This window comes from Pristiophorus japonicus, chromosome 13, assembly GCF_044704955.1.
Source record: "Pristiophorus japonicus isolate sPriJap1 chromosome 13, sPriJap1.hap1, whole genome shotgun sequence".
Taxonomy (NCBI): Eukaryota; Metazoa; Chordata; class Chondrichthyes; family Pristiophoridae; genus Pristiophorus; species Pristiophorus japonicus.
The window spans coordinates 89,005,117-89,022,841 of NC_091989.1; the positions used below are offsets into that span (position 1 = coordinate 89,005,117).

General features: G+C 52.6%; 1 protein-coding gene across 1 annotated transcript; it reads right to left on the minus strand.

The window, feature by feature from the left end:
- Window positions 1–8,929: 8,929 nt before the first annotated feature.
- Window positions 8,930–17,413, minus strand: cmtr2 (cap methyltransferase 2). Its single transcript, XM_070897727.1, has 2 exons — window positions 17,330–17,413; window positions 8,930–15,854 (listed from the first exon to the last, which is right to left on the minus strand). Exon 2 carries the CDS (start codon window positions 15,836–15,838, stop codon window positions 13,565–13,567), a length of 2,274 nt encoding a protein of 757 aa, XP_070753828.1. The 5' UTR covers window positions 15,839–15,854; window positions 17,330–17,413; the 3' UTR covers window positions 8,930–13,564.
- Between the last annotated feature and the right edge of the window lie 312 nt (window positions 17,414–17,725).

Consider the following 17,725-nt stretch of genomic DNA (forward strand, 5'->3'; position numbering starts at 1 on the left):
GTTGGTGCTGTTCCCTGCATTTCTCTTGCAGTTGTCGCGTGGTGAAGATCATGTCCGTTGTAACCCGTAGCGGACGGAATCCACATTGTAACTCCGGGAGGAGCTCCTCAGCCACAGGGAGAAGACGGTTGAGGAGAATCTAGCGACAGCTTTCCCAATGGATGATAACACGGAGATTCCTCTGTAGTTGCCGCAGTCAGACTTGTCCCGTTTTAAAGATGGTCACGATTACTGCCTCTCTGAGATCTCCCGGCCCCTCCTTCCAGATGAGAGAGATGAGGTCATCCATTCGAGCCAATAGTGCTCCTCCGCCATACTTTAGTGCCTCGGCTGGGATTCCATCCACTCCCGTTGCCTTGTTGTTCTTGAGGTGACAGATGGCCTTTTCTATCTCATGCAGGGTTGGTGTTTTGCTGAGATGGTGGCGGGTAGCATGCTGCGGGATGGAGTTGAGGACTACAAGGTGGTTAGCCCACAATTAAGAGTAGTTAGTGCGGTTTTGGGCACTCGATCACAGAAAGGACATTGAAGCTATTGGGAGGGAACAGCGTAGATTCACCAGAATTTAAAAAACTACAGCGAACAGGAGAAACTTGAGATAATGGGAACATTGTGATATCTTCTTTACCACATCATAAAAAGTGTCTACAAAGATGGCTCAACCGAAAACTTGTCAGGTAAGCTGGTCACATGACCCTTTTATTATTATATATCAGCAGTTGCATTGCCACAGTAGTCCACTAGGTGGAGCAGTATATTACCCTCCATTACCATTCAAGCACTGGAGGCGAGCAGGAGATCGCACAGAATCTTACAGCACAAAAGGAAGCCATTCCTCCCATTGTGCCTGTGCCAGCTCTTTGAAAGAACGATCCAGAACTTGGGGCCTTGGCAGATGAAGGCACAGTCGCCAATGACGGAGTGTTGAAAATCGTCGATGCTCTTTTCCCATAACCCTGCAAATATTTCCTTTTCAAGTATCTTAGTCAAGTATATACTTAATAGAAGCTATGTAGAACGATGAAGTGTTTTGATGGGGTGATTAGGGGAAGTCGATTTCCTCTAGTTGGGGGAGGCAGTGACAATAGGTCATCAATTTAAATTTGTCACCAAGAGACTGAAGCGAAAAGTCTTTGCCCAGAGTGTTGCTGGAGCAGGGATTGTTTTGCCACAGCGAGTGCTTGAGGCAGAGAGCATCTGTTGTGAGAACGTGGCATAACTATTTGAAGCAGAGGAAGATGGAGGCAGTGGGATATGTTTTTATATTGCTCCAACAAAGAAGTAGTACAGACACGATGGGCCGAATAGCCGCTTCCTACGATGCAAATTTCAAAGGCCATTCGGACAGCAGCTGTGAGCAAAGTGTTACTGGTGCACTCTTCTGTCATCGGGCTTTAAAAAAGATATACTTTTATACATGAATGCTCATATCAGTATATATTTAATCAGAAATTATTGTTTACTGCCTGTGAAGTCCCGATCACCCATCACCCTTGTGTTCGCTGACCCACATTGTTCCCAGGTGTGGCAACGCCCTGAATTTAAAATTCTCATCCTTGTTTTCAAAATCCATTCATGGCCTCGCCCCTCGCCCCTCCCCATCTCTGTAACCTCCTCCAGCCCTACAATCCCCCCCGCCCCGAGATACCTGCATTCCTTCAATTGCACGTCTCTGATTTTCATCGCTCCACCATCGGCGACCGTGCCTTCTGTTGCCTGGGCACTAAGTTCTGGAATTCCCTCCCTAAACCTCTCTCTCCGCCTCTCTCTCCTCCATTAAGACGCTCCTTAAACCTACCCCTTGTCACCTGTCCTAATAGCCCCTTGTGTGGCTCGGGTGTCAAATTTTGTTTGCTAACGCTCCTGTGAAGCGCCTTGGGATGTTTAACTACGTTAAAAGCGCTATATAAATACAAGTTCTTGTACCACTGCAGTGTTGTGCTCATATTTTGGATCTAACCTGCAATGCCCACAATTCTGACAAGCCACCAGAGGGTGCTCTGGAACACAGGCTTGGTAATTATCGGCAGGATCAGGTAAGAAGAGCACCAAAGGTTTGGAGCAGATGCCTGGTTGCCGAATGGTTCAGGATAAACTTAAAAGCCAAATATTAAACATATACATTTAAAATAAAACAGAATGTGAGCACTGGATAAACTCTCAGTGCCATGACAATGAGCAGTGGGAACACACAGGCCTAAAATGGCCCCGCTTCCCAGTCAATGTCATTAACTCTGGCTGCACGTATTCCAAGAGGTGTCATCACATGACCACCAACTGCCCCGCCTCCATACTCCTGCCATTGGTCGGCCAACACGTCAGTCCTCTCTGTGCCCCCCCCGCGCCATTGGGAAAGCGATCAGACTCTTCATTACCTCATTGGATGATTCTTGACTCTCAGTCAAACAGTCTTTTTTCCCCATCTCCAATATTTTCACAATTAATAAACAAAAGCTTTCAAAGAAAATTTTTAAAAGCACAATTTTTTTTTAAGGCCCTAATGATTTTTCCCCCGGGTTTTGCTCGTAGCAATGCTCAGCAGATTAATCTTTAATTGCTGATGTATTATATTTGCTTCATGGGTTCTTTGGTTACGAATTCAAAGCAACACCTTGCTATTAAGAACTAGTTGGTTTATTAACAAAGGTTTAACAATCACACTACATATTACCGGTTCATCCACCAGGCTCACAACCACCTGCCCCATCGTGGATCCCCCAAACCCAACTGGCTGGGGTTTTATTGAGTCTTATGAACATCACGTGACTGGCTAAGCCACTCCCAACTCAACAGCCTCGGTTTAACGTCTCATCCGAAAGACGGCCCCTCCGACAGTGCAACACTCCCTCAGCACTGCACTGGAGAGTCAGCCTAGATTTATGTGCTCAAGTCCCCGGAGTGGGTCTTGAACCCACAACCTTCGGACTCGGAGTCAAGGGTGCTACCCACCGAGCCACAGCTGGCAGCTATGAACCATCCACTGGCAAGTCTCGACTCCTTCTGGAGAAGAGGATGAAAATTGGTGAAAGAAAACGTAGCCTGTTGGAAGTGGGGTGCAGGCCGCAGGGCGGGCTAACATCGTCACATCTCACGGCAGTGGGACGTGGATTTGTGCCCACGATCCCCGCACACTGAGATTCCAATCTCCACCTGAGCCGCTGTGGCGCAGTGCAGTCCAGACCACTTCCTACAGTACAACGATTGACATTGATACAGAGCACCAATCACACGCTGGGGACAGGATGAAGCCCAGCATGGCCAATGGGTTGCATCTCAAGTATAGTCGCTGTCGTTATGTAGGCAAACACAGCAGCCACTCGGTGTGCAGCAAGGTGCCAAAGGCAGCAAAGGTGGTGAATGTGCAGTTAATCAGTTCCTGGCTGTGGTTGAGGGAGAAATCCCTGCCCCTAGTTACCAGTTATTACTAATAATCCTCTGATAGTTTACAGCCGGAACCACGTTTGCTTTCCCCAGTCTGGGAACAACGCACTGACATATTTAGTCTGTGCTCTCTTCTACTTCCTTCCTTCATGCCCACCACCACAAACAAAAACTGCTGCTGCGCTTCTCTCAGAAAGTCCAACAGCCATGCCATCTTTTAACATTGCTTCTCTCGGAGATGTACCTGTGTGCGTGTTACACCAGCAGATCTCCCGTGGTGTTGCACAGGAAGTACTCCTCCAGGGAGCACAAACCATAGCAAGGTACACACGCATACACACACACAAATAGTCACAGAAATGTACAAATACACAGAAATACAGACAGAAACACACACGGACACAAACTCTTGTGGGTCTCCCAATTTGTTGCACAGTGAGTCAGGTGAGTGTAACAGAGAAAGTGTTACAGGAAGCTGTAAGATTCGGCGAAAACATCGGTGTGAACTTTTGGACTTATAAGTTTTGAACTTTGCTGGAATATATTCACTGTATATCAGAAAAGCTGACCTGGAGCAGGTCCAAACATGTTTAAGTTGAATACACATCAATGAGAATGGCTGAAAGCAGGTACATCATGGTTGATGGGTTCCCGTTCCATGACAAAAGGCGCCCATCAGTGAGACATTAAGTAAAGTGGCCGGTGTTTCAGGCCATCGAAAGACAAAGGAAAGCTACTTTGACTGCAGACTCATCGGAGCCACCCATCGAGGGACAGCCCAGTTGACAAAGGGGCAGGCAAAGACTTGGTTTTCACTTTTCAGTTGGACAGCCTCAGGCGGGAAGGACAGTTGGATTTTAAGCAGTCTTGCAGGTTTAACAACGGCAGTAGGAAGCCATCCCGCTCTCTCCCCTATTCTAAACCTGCTTGCAATGCACAATGACCGAACACTCCATCTGGAACCGAGAGAAGAAAGCATCTACGAGCAAAGGGTGCCTTGCTACTTCGAGAGGGAGACTGGACTTGAATACCACAGTTTGGTACGGACCCAGAAGATACACCACATCGGGAGAAGCGGCGAGTAAGCCAGAGGGGTAATTGGTGAGCATTTATCCCAGCCCACGCATCTTTAAGACCACCACATAGTGTGAAAGGATTAGTGTGACCCAAGCAAGCTTTAGGGGTTTTCAGGGGAGGGGTTTTAGATGTGGGTACTTTGCATTAGGAGCCTGTTTAGACAGGCCACACTGTGTCTTGTACTGCATTTGTTTGTTTTACACACCTGGATGTGTGTGGTTTTACTGGGTGCAGGTATGTGTTTTAACTTTAATAAAGCATTGCCGGTTGAGACCGAGGTATTTGTCCGTGACTCGTTCCTCTGTTCCGTACAGTAATAATTCCCAGCATTAGAACTATTGTAAAGTGGGGGTGCTTTGAAAACACATGAGAAACCATTTACGAAGCACAGATAGTTTGTGACTTTGTGATAAGAGCTGTTTCGGTATTGTGGCAGGGGCAGAAACCTGATTGAAGGGATTCAAACATGGATTTTGGGAATGCTGGGCACGGATTTGGGAGGCAACAGCATGTTCAAGGACTTTGGAGAAGAAAGGAAAGTTGGAGATGGGGCGGTAGGTTGCAAGGACGGCGTGTTCATGTGTGGATTTTTTAGGGTAGGGTTGATGACGACAGATTTGAGGAGGGAGAAACAGTACCTGAGGAGGGGGAACCGTTAACAATATCAGCTACATGGGGGCCAGGAAAGGAAGTTGGGTGGTTAGCAGTTGATGGGAATAGGGTTGAGGAGCAGAAGTTGAGCTCAAAGAGAACCTGAGTAGAGATAGAAGAGAAACTAGAGAAAGATGCGAGTTCAGGGCTAGGGCAGGGGGGAACCTCAGAGGAAGTTTGGCCCGGTGGACTAGGGGAAGGAAGGGAAGTGGTAGAAGCAGCTGATCGGATGGTCTCAGTCTATGATCTTCTCTCACTTATTGTTGAATGTGAGGGTGGGGGAGGCAGGGAAGAGGGGTTTAAGATGATAGTTTGCCGTGAAGAGAAGCCGGGGGGTTATATTTGGATTCCAGGATGATCCTGGAACAGTGAGCAGTTTTGGCAGAGGAGAGCAGGACCCAATAATGCTTTATGTAGTCCAGCCAGACCTGGCAGTGAATGGCGAAACCAGTTGTCCGCCACAAACGTTCAGGTTTGCAGTCCTTGGACTTAAAAGGAGTGGAGATATGAGGGCCGTACCAGGGGAGCGGCCAGGGTGAAAGAAATAGTTTTAATGGGGATAAAGGCATCAAAGATTGAGGTGAGGGTGTGATGGGGCAGATTGATAGCTACTAAAATGTTTTGGTGAATAGAGGCCGAAGGCTGGACAGTTGGGAATTTGAAAGTGCAGCTGTAAGTGACTTCAGGGAGAGTTTATTCCAAGGGTGGAAACAAAGGGGGGGGGGGGGCGGAAGGAGGAAATGGATAGAGAGCGATACGAGGAAGTGATGAGAGATGGCTTTATCCGTGATTGACCTGCGTGAGGCTACGAGAGATGGCAAGATCGAGGTGGTGGCTGTGAATAGGGATAGCAGAGATTATATGGAGGGAGAGATTAAGGGAGGATAAGAGGGAAGTGAACTCAGGAGAGAGAAAGAGGAGTTGAGATGGAGGTTGAAATCGCGGAGGATGAGAAGTTGCTTGGTGCGGAGACTGAGGGAGGAAAGCAGTGAAGATATCTCGGTGGCCATGGTATTTGGGTGGGCAGTCGAGAACAAGGATTTTAAATGAGAGGCGAGAGGGGTGGAACAAGGTGAGATGCTCAAAGGAGGAGAAAGTGCCGGAGGAGAAAGTGCTGGAGGAATAGGGGGACAGACCAAAGTGTGATTTGGCGATGAGATTCACACCGCCACCACGGCAGTCTGGGTGGGGCAAGTGGTGGAAGGTATAGCCAGGCGGGGAGGCTTTGTTTAAAGGTAAGGTCCCATGGTCCCTCAGCCAAGTTAAGTCAGGTCCATAAGCTCATGGATGACAAGGGCCATGTCCACAAGTGAACAGACATTCTCGAGGGAGATGCAGAGAGGGGCGGTGATGGCTGCCCCACTGCCAGCATTCACAGGTGTGAATGGGACAGGAAGGAGGCTGGGCAGATTAGGCCCCAGTGGGCACTCTGGGTAGGACGGTCAGTGAGAGAGTAGGATGGGCGAGTTAGGGTTTCTGCTCTTGAGGCAGAGATGAGTGCCTTGATGAGCCCTTTGGAGGATGCCAAGAGGCACAGAAGCTGCAGACTTATCGAAGGAGGAGTCAAGCCTGGGATGGCAGCAGGAGAGTAGAAAGGACGAGGATTACTGAAGGGTTGGGGTAGGGATTTAGGAGGGCAGAGTACTCGAGTGGGGAGCAATAAAAAAAAGGCACGACGACAGGATTGAGAGGTAAAGAGAAAAGAAGAAAAAGGGGGGAATTAAGGGAAATAGAAGTGATGGGCTCGGGTCAAGTTAGACCCACACAAACTCGCACACACTCACATATGTAGACACACATACAGAAACGTACACTCACACGCACACAGAAATGCACACACATGCAGAAACGCACAGACACACACTGGTGGATGTCCCAAGGCATTACTGTGAGTTGACAGATAAAATAGAGGTTTGAGTGTGTCGGGAGTGGAGAGTGGTGAAGGGAATCAGAATAACATGACAGATGTGTTGCCCTGGGCATTTTTAAAGTCTTCTAAAATGTACATAGTATGGATATGATGGGCAAAGAAATGTGGCAACCCTTGAGGGCTAAGTAAAAGGCTGTCTGCTCAAGTTAGAACAAGAGAACTTTTCAACAAACATGTGGGAGAATGGACTCGTCTCCCTGTAGGTTGGATCTGATTTCAGAGCTTGGCAACTCTCTGCCAAAGTGAGATATCTGGGGCAGGAAATGGAGGAAGGATTCGCACACTTCTCCTGCAGCGAGTGCTTCCTTTCACTGCTAGAACGCGGGGCGATATTGGCAGCCAAGTCCTGCAGATGGCTTGGACTCGCTTGGTAAGTAAGAGCCCTCGGGGAGAGGGAATGACAAAAACGGAAACATCAAGGTGAAAACCACAGGAGCTGGCAGCTCTGCGCACGGTGCCCAAGTCGAAGCCTGGATTGCAGTAGCAGCTCGGGGAAAGTGGGGCTCACATCACGGTCAACGGTCACACAGTGCCAGCCGCTAATACAAGGGAAGCACATCCATGGCGGAATGGCGCTCTACAATTTGTCACCACAAAGTCAACAGGGCTGTAGAACCATTGTGAATTCCTACATTACAACACTTCAAAAGTACTTCGTTGGCTGTAATGCAATTTGGGATGTCCTGAAAGGCACTATCTAAATGCAAGTTGTTTCTTTGTTTGAAACCATGGCCAGAACAAGGAGGAACATAGGTGAAGATAATGTACTGGTCCGTGATAGAACAGCTGGGGTTGTTTTCCTCAAAGCAGAGAAGGTGAAGGGGAGATTTAAGAGTTGTTCAACATTTTGAGGGGTTTGATAAGAGTAAACAAGGAGACACCTGAATCTGTCTGACCAACATTTAATAATTTCCCACTATTTCAAAAATATGGTTTTTCTATTCTTCCAACCAAAATGTTTTTCAGTGCCACCTTACTCACTGGGAACTGAGATGGCAAAGTTGCTCAATCACAATGGGGTCATCAGACCCAGAGAGGAGACATGGACCTCCCATCAGCATGGGCCCCGAGCCAATGCCACCTTTTAGCTGTACAAAGCTGTGGTTCTGAAGTATGTTGATCAACGGACTGCAGGAACGCCACGTCCTTCCGCTGCATGTGACAGAGCAACACATCAACATCCTGCCATACCATCCATGCTGCTTTAACTACCCATCCTGGTACTGAAAGGACGCTGGGAAAGGGGGGGGGGGGGCAAGCGCGGGGTAGCGGAGGGGCTAGCGCTGGGCAGGGTCCAGCGCAAGATACAAACCCAGCTGGTTGATAGGAAGGCAGCTCCTCAGTTTGCTGCCAGTAACGTGAACTGAATTGGGACAGTTGTGTCAGTTCCTACTGTACCCAAGCACACAGAACAAAACTGTTCATCAAACTGTCAATTATCAATTATTCTCTGACATAGGGAGGTATCTTTTGAGGTGGACCTGTTCTGAGTGTTTGATGGGACAGCGTAGAGGGAGCTTTATTCTATCAGATTAACCATGATCTTATTGAATGGTGGAGCAGGCTCGAGGGGCCATATGGCCTACTCCTGCTCCTATTTCTTATATTCTTATCTAACCTGTACTATACCTATTCTGTGAGCGCTTGATGGGACAGGATAGAGGGTGCTTTACTCTGTATCTAACCCATGCTGTACCTGCACTGGGAGTGTTTGGTGGGACAGTGTAGAGGGAGCTTTACTCTATCTAACCCGTGCTGTACCTACGGATTATTTGACACGGAGATAGTTTCCACAGCAGCAACATTCCTCAATGTGACGAGAACAATGTTCACCAACAAATAAAATTCTCAATACAGGTGTAGCAACAGAAAGCAAAACATAAACATATCTCGTAGTGATTTGAAAACCTTTAATTGCTCCCCATACAAAAACATGTTTGTACTCAGTTATCTCAAACATTAATAGCTAACCTTGTTTTATTTCAATTGAGAAACAATCTCCAAAAATTTACTGAATCAATATCAAAACTGAAATCAGATACAAAAGCAAACCCCAATCCCGATCTGGTCAGATTTCTCACTCTCTCTGCTTCAATGGATGAGAGTTAAGAAAATAAAGTGCTCGTTTTCAAAATTAAGCCAGACATTGAACAAAAATAAATGTAAGTTTTAAGAACCTGTACATGAAACCAGATTACCTCGCAAAACAACCTGTTCATTCACAGAAAGAATATAGTAACCGGACAGAAATTCTCAAATCGCATTCATCTACACTCTACCAGCAGTGCATGTATAAACGGGTATCCCATTCAGTCCCACCAAGCAAAGACAGGCCCCCATCTCAAACACAGAAATAAAACAGCCCATTCTAACCCCACCCAGACTCCAACACCTTCCCAAAGGTACAGAGCTCTGCCATGGGTCTGCAGCTGCCTTTGGTACAGGAATTGGTCACTTTTGGGGGCGGGAGGCAGGGGATGGGTTTAAAAAAACAAAAACATTTGTATTCTTTACAGGAGAATTTCACAATCTTCTTAGAGTTTCAGGAACTTCGGGGTTTACGATCGGATAAACACTCAAAGGGGAAGGAAATTGCAGAGGGATGGGGAAAGAGCAGGGGAGCGGCGGGACAATTGGCCTCCTTCTGTGCTGTGTGTGTCTATGAGGGAGTTACAAACGTGTGGTGTATGCAGAACAATCTCCAACTGACGGGGCTCTCTGTGGAATGTGAAAGGTCCATCCATAAACCATGAGCCCCAGCAAGTTGTGTGTGTTTAAAAACCAGCTCATTCTCGGAGCTGCCTGTTCGGCCATTTCTACTGATCTCTCTCTGGTTTTCTCTTCTCCTGAAGGTGCAGTACCAAGACTGACAGCCAGCTGTGAGCAAATGTACGTGTTTCGGTCTCTCCTACGTATGGTTCCGTTTCCTTCCCTACCCACCAGTCGAGGCAACGATGGTCTGTGCTGCCACTCTGGGCAGCATGCAAGGTCTACCAGGGCTGACTGGTTACAATCTGTCCTCGGCCATAATCCAGACTGACACTCCAGGGCAGTGCCGAGGGAGCGCCGCACTGTCGGAGGGGCAGTGCCGAGGGAGCGCCGCACTGCCCCTCTGTTGGGAGTCGGGATAAATGGGTCCTTTTCGGGTTGGAAATCGGTGGTTAGTGGTGTGCCACAGAGATCGGTGCTGGGACCACAACTGTTTACAATATACATAGATGACCTGGAAGAGGGGACAGAGTGTAGTGTAACAAAATTTGCAGATGACACAAAGATTAGTGGGAAAGCGGGTTGTGTAGAGGACTCCGAGAGGCTGCAAAGAGATTTAGATAGGTTAAGCGAATGGGCTAAGGTTTGGCAGATGGAATACAATGTCGGAAAATGTGAGATCATCCACCTTGGGGGAAAAAAAAAAAACAGTAAAAGGGAATATTATTTGAATGGGGAGAAATTACAACATGCTGAGATGCAGAGGGACCCGGGGGTCCTTATGCATGAATCCCAAAAAGTTAGTTTGCAGGTGCAGCAGGTAATCAGGAAGGCGAATGGAATGTTGGCCTTCATTGCAAGAGGGATGGAGTACAAAAGCAGGAAGGTCCTGCTGCAATTGTACAGGGTATTGGTGAGGCCGCACCTGGAGTACTGCGTGCAGTTTTGGTCACCTTACTTAAGGAAGGATATAATAGCTTTGGTGGGGGTACAGAGACGATTCACTCGGCTGATTCCGGAGATGAGGGGGTTACCTTATGATGATAGATTGAGTAGACTGGGTCTTTACTCGTTGGAGTTCAGAAGGATGAGGGGTGATCTTATAGAAACATTTAAAATAATGAAAGGGATAGACAAAATAGAGGCAGAGAGGTTGTTGCCACTGGTCGGGGAGACTAGAACTAGGGGGCACAGCCTCAAAATACGGGGGAGCCAATTTAAAACCGAGTTGAGAAGGAATTTCTTCTCTCAGAGGGTTATGAATCTGTGGAATTCTCTGCCCAAGGAAGCAGTTGAGGCTAGCTCATTGACTGTATTCAAATCACAGATCGATAGATTTTTAACCAATAAGGGAATTAAGGGTTACGGGGAGCGGGCGGGTAAGTGGAGCTGAGTCCACGGCCAGATCAGCCATGATTTTGTTGAGTGGCAGAGCAGGCTTCGAGGGGCTAGATGGCCTACTCCTGTTCCTAATTCTTATGTTCTTATGTCAGAGGGGCAGTGCTGCATAGTTGGAGGTTCCGTTAAACCGAGGCCCCGTCTGCTCTCTCAGGTGGACATAAAAGATCCCAAGTCATTATTTCGAAGAACAGGCGAGCGAGTTATCCCCAGTGTCCTGGCTAATATTGATCCCTCAATCAACATAACAAAAAGAGATTGTCTGGTCATTATCACATTGCTGTGTGGGAGCTTGCTGTGCACAAATTGGCTGCCGCGTTTGACTACACTACGCTGTGAAGCGGTCGGAGAAATGCTGAGGTCATGAAAGGCGGTCCTTAAATACTAGTCTTTCTTCGTTATCCAGTTTAGAGTTCATTGATAAAATTAATACCATAAATCTGGAAAATTAAATCTTGCATTTTAAATATACAAAATTAGTCAGTGTCTTTCCAAAAATTCATCTCCTGCACTAGAAAAAACAACATTTAAGGCAGTGTTTTTTTACAATAATATGTAATGAAAGCAAAATGGACCCAGAGGGACTGAGCTATCAGAACAACACAACAAAGGTTACACGCGACCCAAATAACATCATCCAAGCTCAGGCTAACCTCTGCAACATATTGCTTCACCCTGTATAACACACACACCGCACTGCATCCTAGCAACAACTCGGATCCTAATCCATCATTAGTGTTACACAAAATACCACCAGTTAGCTATAGCTCAGCACATGAACTAACCAGTCACCCCAAGACCGGTGGGCGGTTAGTGGGGAGGGACGAGGCGGGGGGAGCGGCGGTAATCGTGGGAGGGGTGGGGGGTTAAGCTGAGAGGGCTGGGGAAGCGAGGGTTGGGGGTAAGCAGGGAAGCGGAGTGCTGGACGAGGGGGATAAGCAAGGAGAGGGCTGGGCGGTGGAATGACACATCAAGGGCACTGTGTCTGGTTGGCCAGGAACTCCCACCACGAGCAGGCAGTCACACGGCAGCCCCACAGCTCACTGCCACAATCAGCCTGAAAATGGCCGCAGAACAAAGAGGTGCGGACACCAACGGGCTGGAGGCTGGAATACAGAGTGGGGGTGGGGGAAATGCAAACCACGAGCCAATTCCATCCCCAGATATCTGGGTTGTTTCTGCCTCACTGGTCTGCCCTGTTTGAACTCGGTGGGCCTGGAGGTTATTGGCAGCTAGATCCTAAATCAGAACAGCCTGGCTTCTGTGGTTAGAGATTTACACAAATTGTTGAGGACGGGGAATTGAACCCAACCAGGAAAGGGGCGCAGAGCTCCCAGCTCTCCAGCAGCACGTCTCGGAGCAGTTGCTCAGGTTCTGTAGCGTACTGGGGTCCTACACACAGCCAACCAGCGAGGGTTCAGCACGGCGGCTGTAATCCCACAGCTGCCACAGGCACAGTATCGGACCAACAGTGCCAGGATTTATGGGGCCCTTTCACTCTTGCTGTGCAGTATGGGTAAGCCCGCCCTCCAGTGGGACAGAACAATTCCCCAGCCTACAGAGGCAACAGAAGGAACGGAATCAAGGGACGGGATCATAAGGCAAAGCAGATGCCCAGCAGTGAATTCCATCACAAACTGCGTTAAAACCCTGGCGACAGCTCTGCACAACATCCCAGCGTTGTTCGTGTCGAGGCGAACGCTTCACCCTCTGCCAGGCTGGCTCAAAGGGAACCCATTTGAAAAAGCCCTCCCGCACCGCCACCGGTCAAGATGGGGATGTCCCGAGAAGCTATAGCCCGTGCCATGAACACCATCACTCTTCACACAGCCCACACCGGGGCTGTCTGGTGTAAAATGGTCCCCCATACGTGAATATTACAACGGGAAAAGAACTATTTGCATAAGCTCGACAGCATTTCCGATCGGTTATCCTCAACCTGAAACACCACCGTGCTGCGGCACTGGGTCTCGCCGTGTCCGGCCCACTCGGTCACCAGCCTGCGCTGAACACACCCCACAACCTGCACCGCACGAGAGAGATATTTCACAAAGTAAGTGTAAGGCACCAAATTCATTGCCGGGTCGAGCCGATACTGCTCAAACTTGCTCTGGGCACTTTCTCCAATTATCCGAGCCCCTTGATCAGAGCCTTGTGAACACATTCAGCTATCGGTAACTCAGAGACAGACCTTGACTGGACCATGTCTTGTACCCATGATTTGCACTTCGCACACCGAGCTGATTGGGCGAGTCTCTGTCCTGCAGAGCCAACACTGCACAGGCAGGTGTCCTCCGCTCCCACCGATTGGACAGTGCTGGAGAGTTCCTTCCAGTTGATTGGACAGTGCTGGAGAGTTCCTTCCCGTTGATTGGACAGTGCTGGAGAGTTCCCTCCTGTTGATTGGACGGTGCTGGTTTATGTTGTGGCCTGGATGACAAGGTGAAGCCTCTGTTGAGCGACGGCGGTGTTGAGCGCGTTCAGAAACTCTGGCAGGGTCCCCTCGAGCAGCAGCTCCATGGGCACAAACTGCAGGACCTGCTGGGGCTGCTCGGACTGTGAGCCCAGCAGCTGATCCATGCGCTCGCTCAGCCTGGTCAGGAAGGTCAGGTCCAGGTCCGACGGCCGCTGAAAGCCGGCGCAGAGCAGGACCGCAAGGGTCCCCAGGGCGTCGGAGGAGGTGGGGCAGACAAAGTCCAGGGCCCGGAAGCAGTGCTGCAGCACAAAGACCAGGCCGGCCGTGAAGCGGGTGAAGGCGGAGAGGACAGGCAGGACCAGCGCGCCGCCGTCTCCACACTGCGTCACGGCGGTGAGCACCGCGCCGAGCAGCCGCCGCTGGTAGGCGGGCTCTCCGTCGTGCAGCGCGGTGCAGCGCTCGGACAGCGGGGCCTCACACAACCGCAGCCGGAAGCCACCGGCCAGCTCGGGGCCGGGGAAGGACCCCGGGCTCCCCACCACGATGCAGTCCAAGGGCTCGCCGTCGCGGGGGGAACCCCCTTTGCGGTGCGCCCCGGCCAGGGCAGCCAGCTCGGACAGCACCAGGCCTTCGGAGTACAGGCCGCAGGCGCGACAGGGGGGCAGGGCGGCCCCTCCTGCCGCCACGCACTCCGCCACCGCCTCACCCATGCTCCGCAGCAGCTCCACGTCGCAGAACGGAGAGCTGGCCAGCCCGCCCAGCCGGCGGCCCTCCAGCATGTACCACGAGGGGCAGGCCAGCCCGCCCTCCGCCCCCTCCAGGGAGTGGCCGGCCTCCTGGGGGGCCGGGCAGTGCCGGCCGACCTGGGGGCCCAGGGAGCCCTTGCGCACCCGCTCCTGCCAGGACCGGCCTGCCAGCTCCTGCCGCTCGTTGTACGAGCCCACGTGCTGCTTCTTATTCTGATGGGCCAACAGCCGGCCAGCCAGGCTGCACCCGACCTGCGACCTCTTCAGCACCCAGTCTTGTCGGTCCGCCCGGCGCAGCCGGAACCGCTGCAGGTAGAAGTCCGCGGCACAGGCCCGCTTGGTCTCCAGCTGCCGGGTCTCCTCCTCACCCAGCCGCCCAAACAGACGCAGGTTTTCCCGGATGGTGTCGGTCTGGCGTCGGTGGAAGAAGGTGCAGCAGTCCTCCAGCTGCTGGAGGAACGACAGCGGGACGGCAGCCCGGGCGATTGAGGACTCCCGCACCACCTCCGGCCCGTAGCTCAGTACCAGTTGGGCCAGGTGCTCGGCCAGGGCGCCCTTGCCCGCGTACCCCAGGCAGACCGCGTACACCTCAGAGTTGCCAGACTTGCTGGTGCCCGGCTTGAAGACGTGGACCTGCCGGAAGCAGCAGTTGAGCAGGTAAAGCAGGCAGACAGAGGCGTGCTCGAACAAGGTGAACATCTTCAGTACGAAGGAGCCTTTGGGGCTGAGCAGTTGCAGGGCCGCGATGGTCTCGCAGTAGTGCAAGGGCGACACCAGAGCCTCCTGCTCGCCGGGGTTGTCCTGGCAGTCAAAGCTGCCGTCCGCTGTCACCAGGTGCACGGTTTTCATGTTCTGGGTGAATTCGATCAGCCCCTCGAGATACTTCAGGACCATGATGTCGCCAGTGTCATCGGGGCCAAAATACCACCAGGGGAGGGTGCCGGCAATGAGCCGATCGTCCATGATCATCATGCCGGTGTCGTTACCTTCGTGGTAGGGGTTGAGGGTGTTGCCCACCCAGCTCCAATCGCAGGGAATGCGGTGGGACCTCAGGTAATGATTGAGGCTGGCAATGAAAGCTCCGGGAGCCTCACACAGGTGCACGGAGCCCAGCTCCCCATTGCGGAGCGCCTCCTCGGGGAGCAAGGCAAAGGTCCACAGGATCTCGTGGAACTTGCACCAGGCCTGCGTACACAGCTCGGCGTTCATGGTCCTCTTGACGTGCGGGATGACTTTTCCCGCCCGGTTGGTGAAGGCGGTGTGCTTGTGCCACTTCTCCAGCTCCTTGTCGCTCAGCTGGTTCTTCACGTTGTTGAGGGATTCCTTGAGAGCCTGCAGCCTGAGGGAGTGCTGCTGCTCCGCCGTGCACACCTCGTCGACCTTGGGCAGGCGCCAGGGCTCGCCCGACGGCTTCTCAAAGGTAAACTTTTTGTTGAACAGCTCCTCGATCTCGTTGAGCACAGGACGGCTGAACTGGGAGAGATCCACCATGTGCTCCACACGTGCCCGTTTCCTGGCCACACACTTCATCCTGCTGGGCGCGGCTCTGCAACACAACAAATGGAAACTTTTCAGTTTCTTCAGGTCTTCCACCAAGCCACCCTCCACTTTCCGTGTCTCACACGCAGTGACAGACAATGGTTGCCAAACGCCACCGTTCCCAAACTGCTCACATGCTTTCCTCACCAGGCCGTGGGCAGCTGGCCAATGATGGATTGTCCAACACCGGCCGAGAGCCTCCCCTCGCCCCCCTCCACACACACACACCTCCCCTCCACACACACACCTCCCCTCACCCCCCCTCCACACACACACACACCTCCCCTCGCCCCCCTCCACACACACACACCCCCCCCTCCACACACACACACCCCCCCCTCCACACACACACCTCCCCTCACCCCCCCTCCACACACACACACACACACACCTCCCCTCACCCCCCCTCCACACACACACACCTCCCCTCGCCCCCCCTCCACACACACACACCTCCCCTCGCCCCCCCCCCACACACACACACCTCCCCTCGCCCCCCCTCCACACACACACACACCTCCCCTCGCCCCCCCCTCCACACACACACACCCCCTCGCCCCCCCCTCCACACACACACACCCCCTCGCCCCCCCCTCCACACACACACACACCTCCCCTCGCCCCCCCCTCCACACACACACACACCTCCCCTCGCCCCCCCCTCCACACACACACCCCCCCCTCCACACACACACCTCCCCTCACCCCCCCTCCACACACACACACACACCTCCCCTCACCCCCCCTCCACACAAACACACCTCCCCTCGCCCCCCCTCCACACATACACACCTCCCCTCGCCCCCCCCTCCACACACACCTCCCCTCGCCCCCCCCTCCACACACACACACCTCCCCTCGCCCCCCCCTCCACACACACACACCTCCCCTCGCCCCCCCTCCACACACACACACACCTCCCCTCGCCCCCCCCTCCACACACACACACCCCCTCGCCCCCCCCTCCACACACCTCCCCTCGCCCCCCCTCCACACACACACACACCTCCCCTCGCCCCCCCCTCCACACACACACACACCTCCCCTCGCCCCCCCCTCCACACACACACACACCTCCCCTCCACACACACACACCTCCCCTCCACACACACCTCCCCTCGCCCCCCTCCACACACACACCTCCCCTCGCCCCCCCCTCCACACACACACACATCCCCTCGCCCCCCCTCCACACACACACACACCTCCCCTCGCCCCCCCTCCACACACACACACACCTCCCCTCGCCCCCCCTCCACACACACACCTCCCCTCACGCCCCTCCACACACACACCTCCCCTCGCCCCCCCCTCCACACACACACACACCTCTCCTCGCCCCCCTCCACACACCCACACACTCCGGGATCCCCCCGCCTCCTGCCCCTCCCTCACGGTGAGGCCGCTCCCTCCCCGCGGGAGTCCCGGGGGCTCAGCCCCTCACCCCGCCGGAGCCGGGCCGCGCGGGTCTGAGCTGCTCACCTGCCGCCGCCGCGCGAGCTCGGGCTTGCTCTCCGCCTCAGGCTCTGGGCCCCCGCCACACCGGCCGCCCGGACACCCGCACCGCCGGCTTCCGGCCAATGTTACTGGGCAGGCCCGCGTGCAGCCGACCAGCCGTCCGGGCGGAAACATCAGCTGTGGTCAGACCGTCCGCCCGCCAATCACATCCCGGCTTCTCCCCTTCTCCGCCCCCTCCCCCAAACTCCTCCTCCTCCCCCAACTCCCCCGTCTCCCAACCCCCCATCTAAAATGTCCCAATGCACTTCGCTCGAGTATTGTATGACAAAAAAAATGTCATACTGAGCCACATAACAAGAAATGACTTCAGGTGACCAAAAGCTTCATCAAGAGGTAGGATTTGAGGAGTGTCCTAAAGGA

Bases quoted from the DNA above. Each gene is read 5' to 3' on its own strand.
- cmtr2 (XM_070897727.1), bottom strand. From the start codon at position 15,838: ATGAAGTGTGTGGCCAGGAAACGGGCACGTGTGGAGCACATGGTGGAT.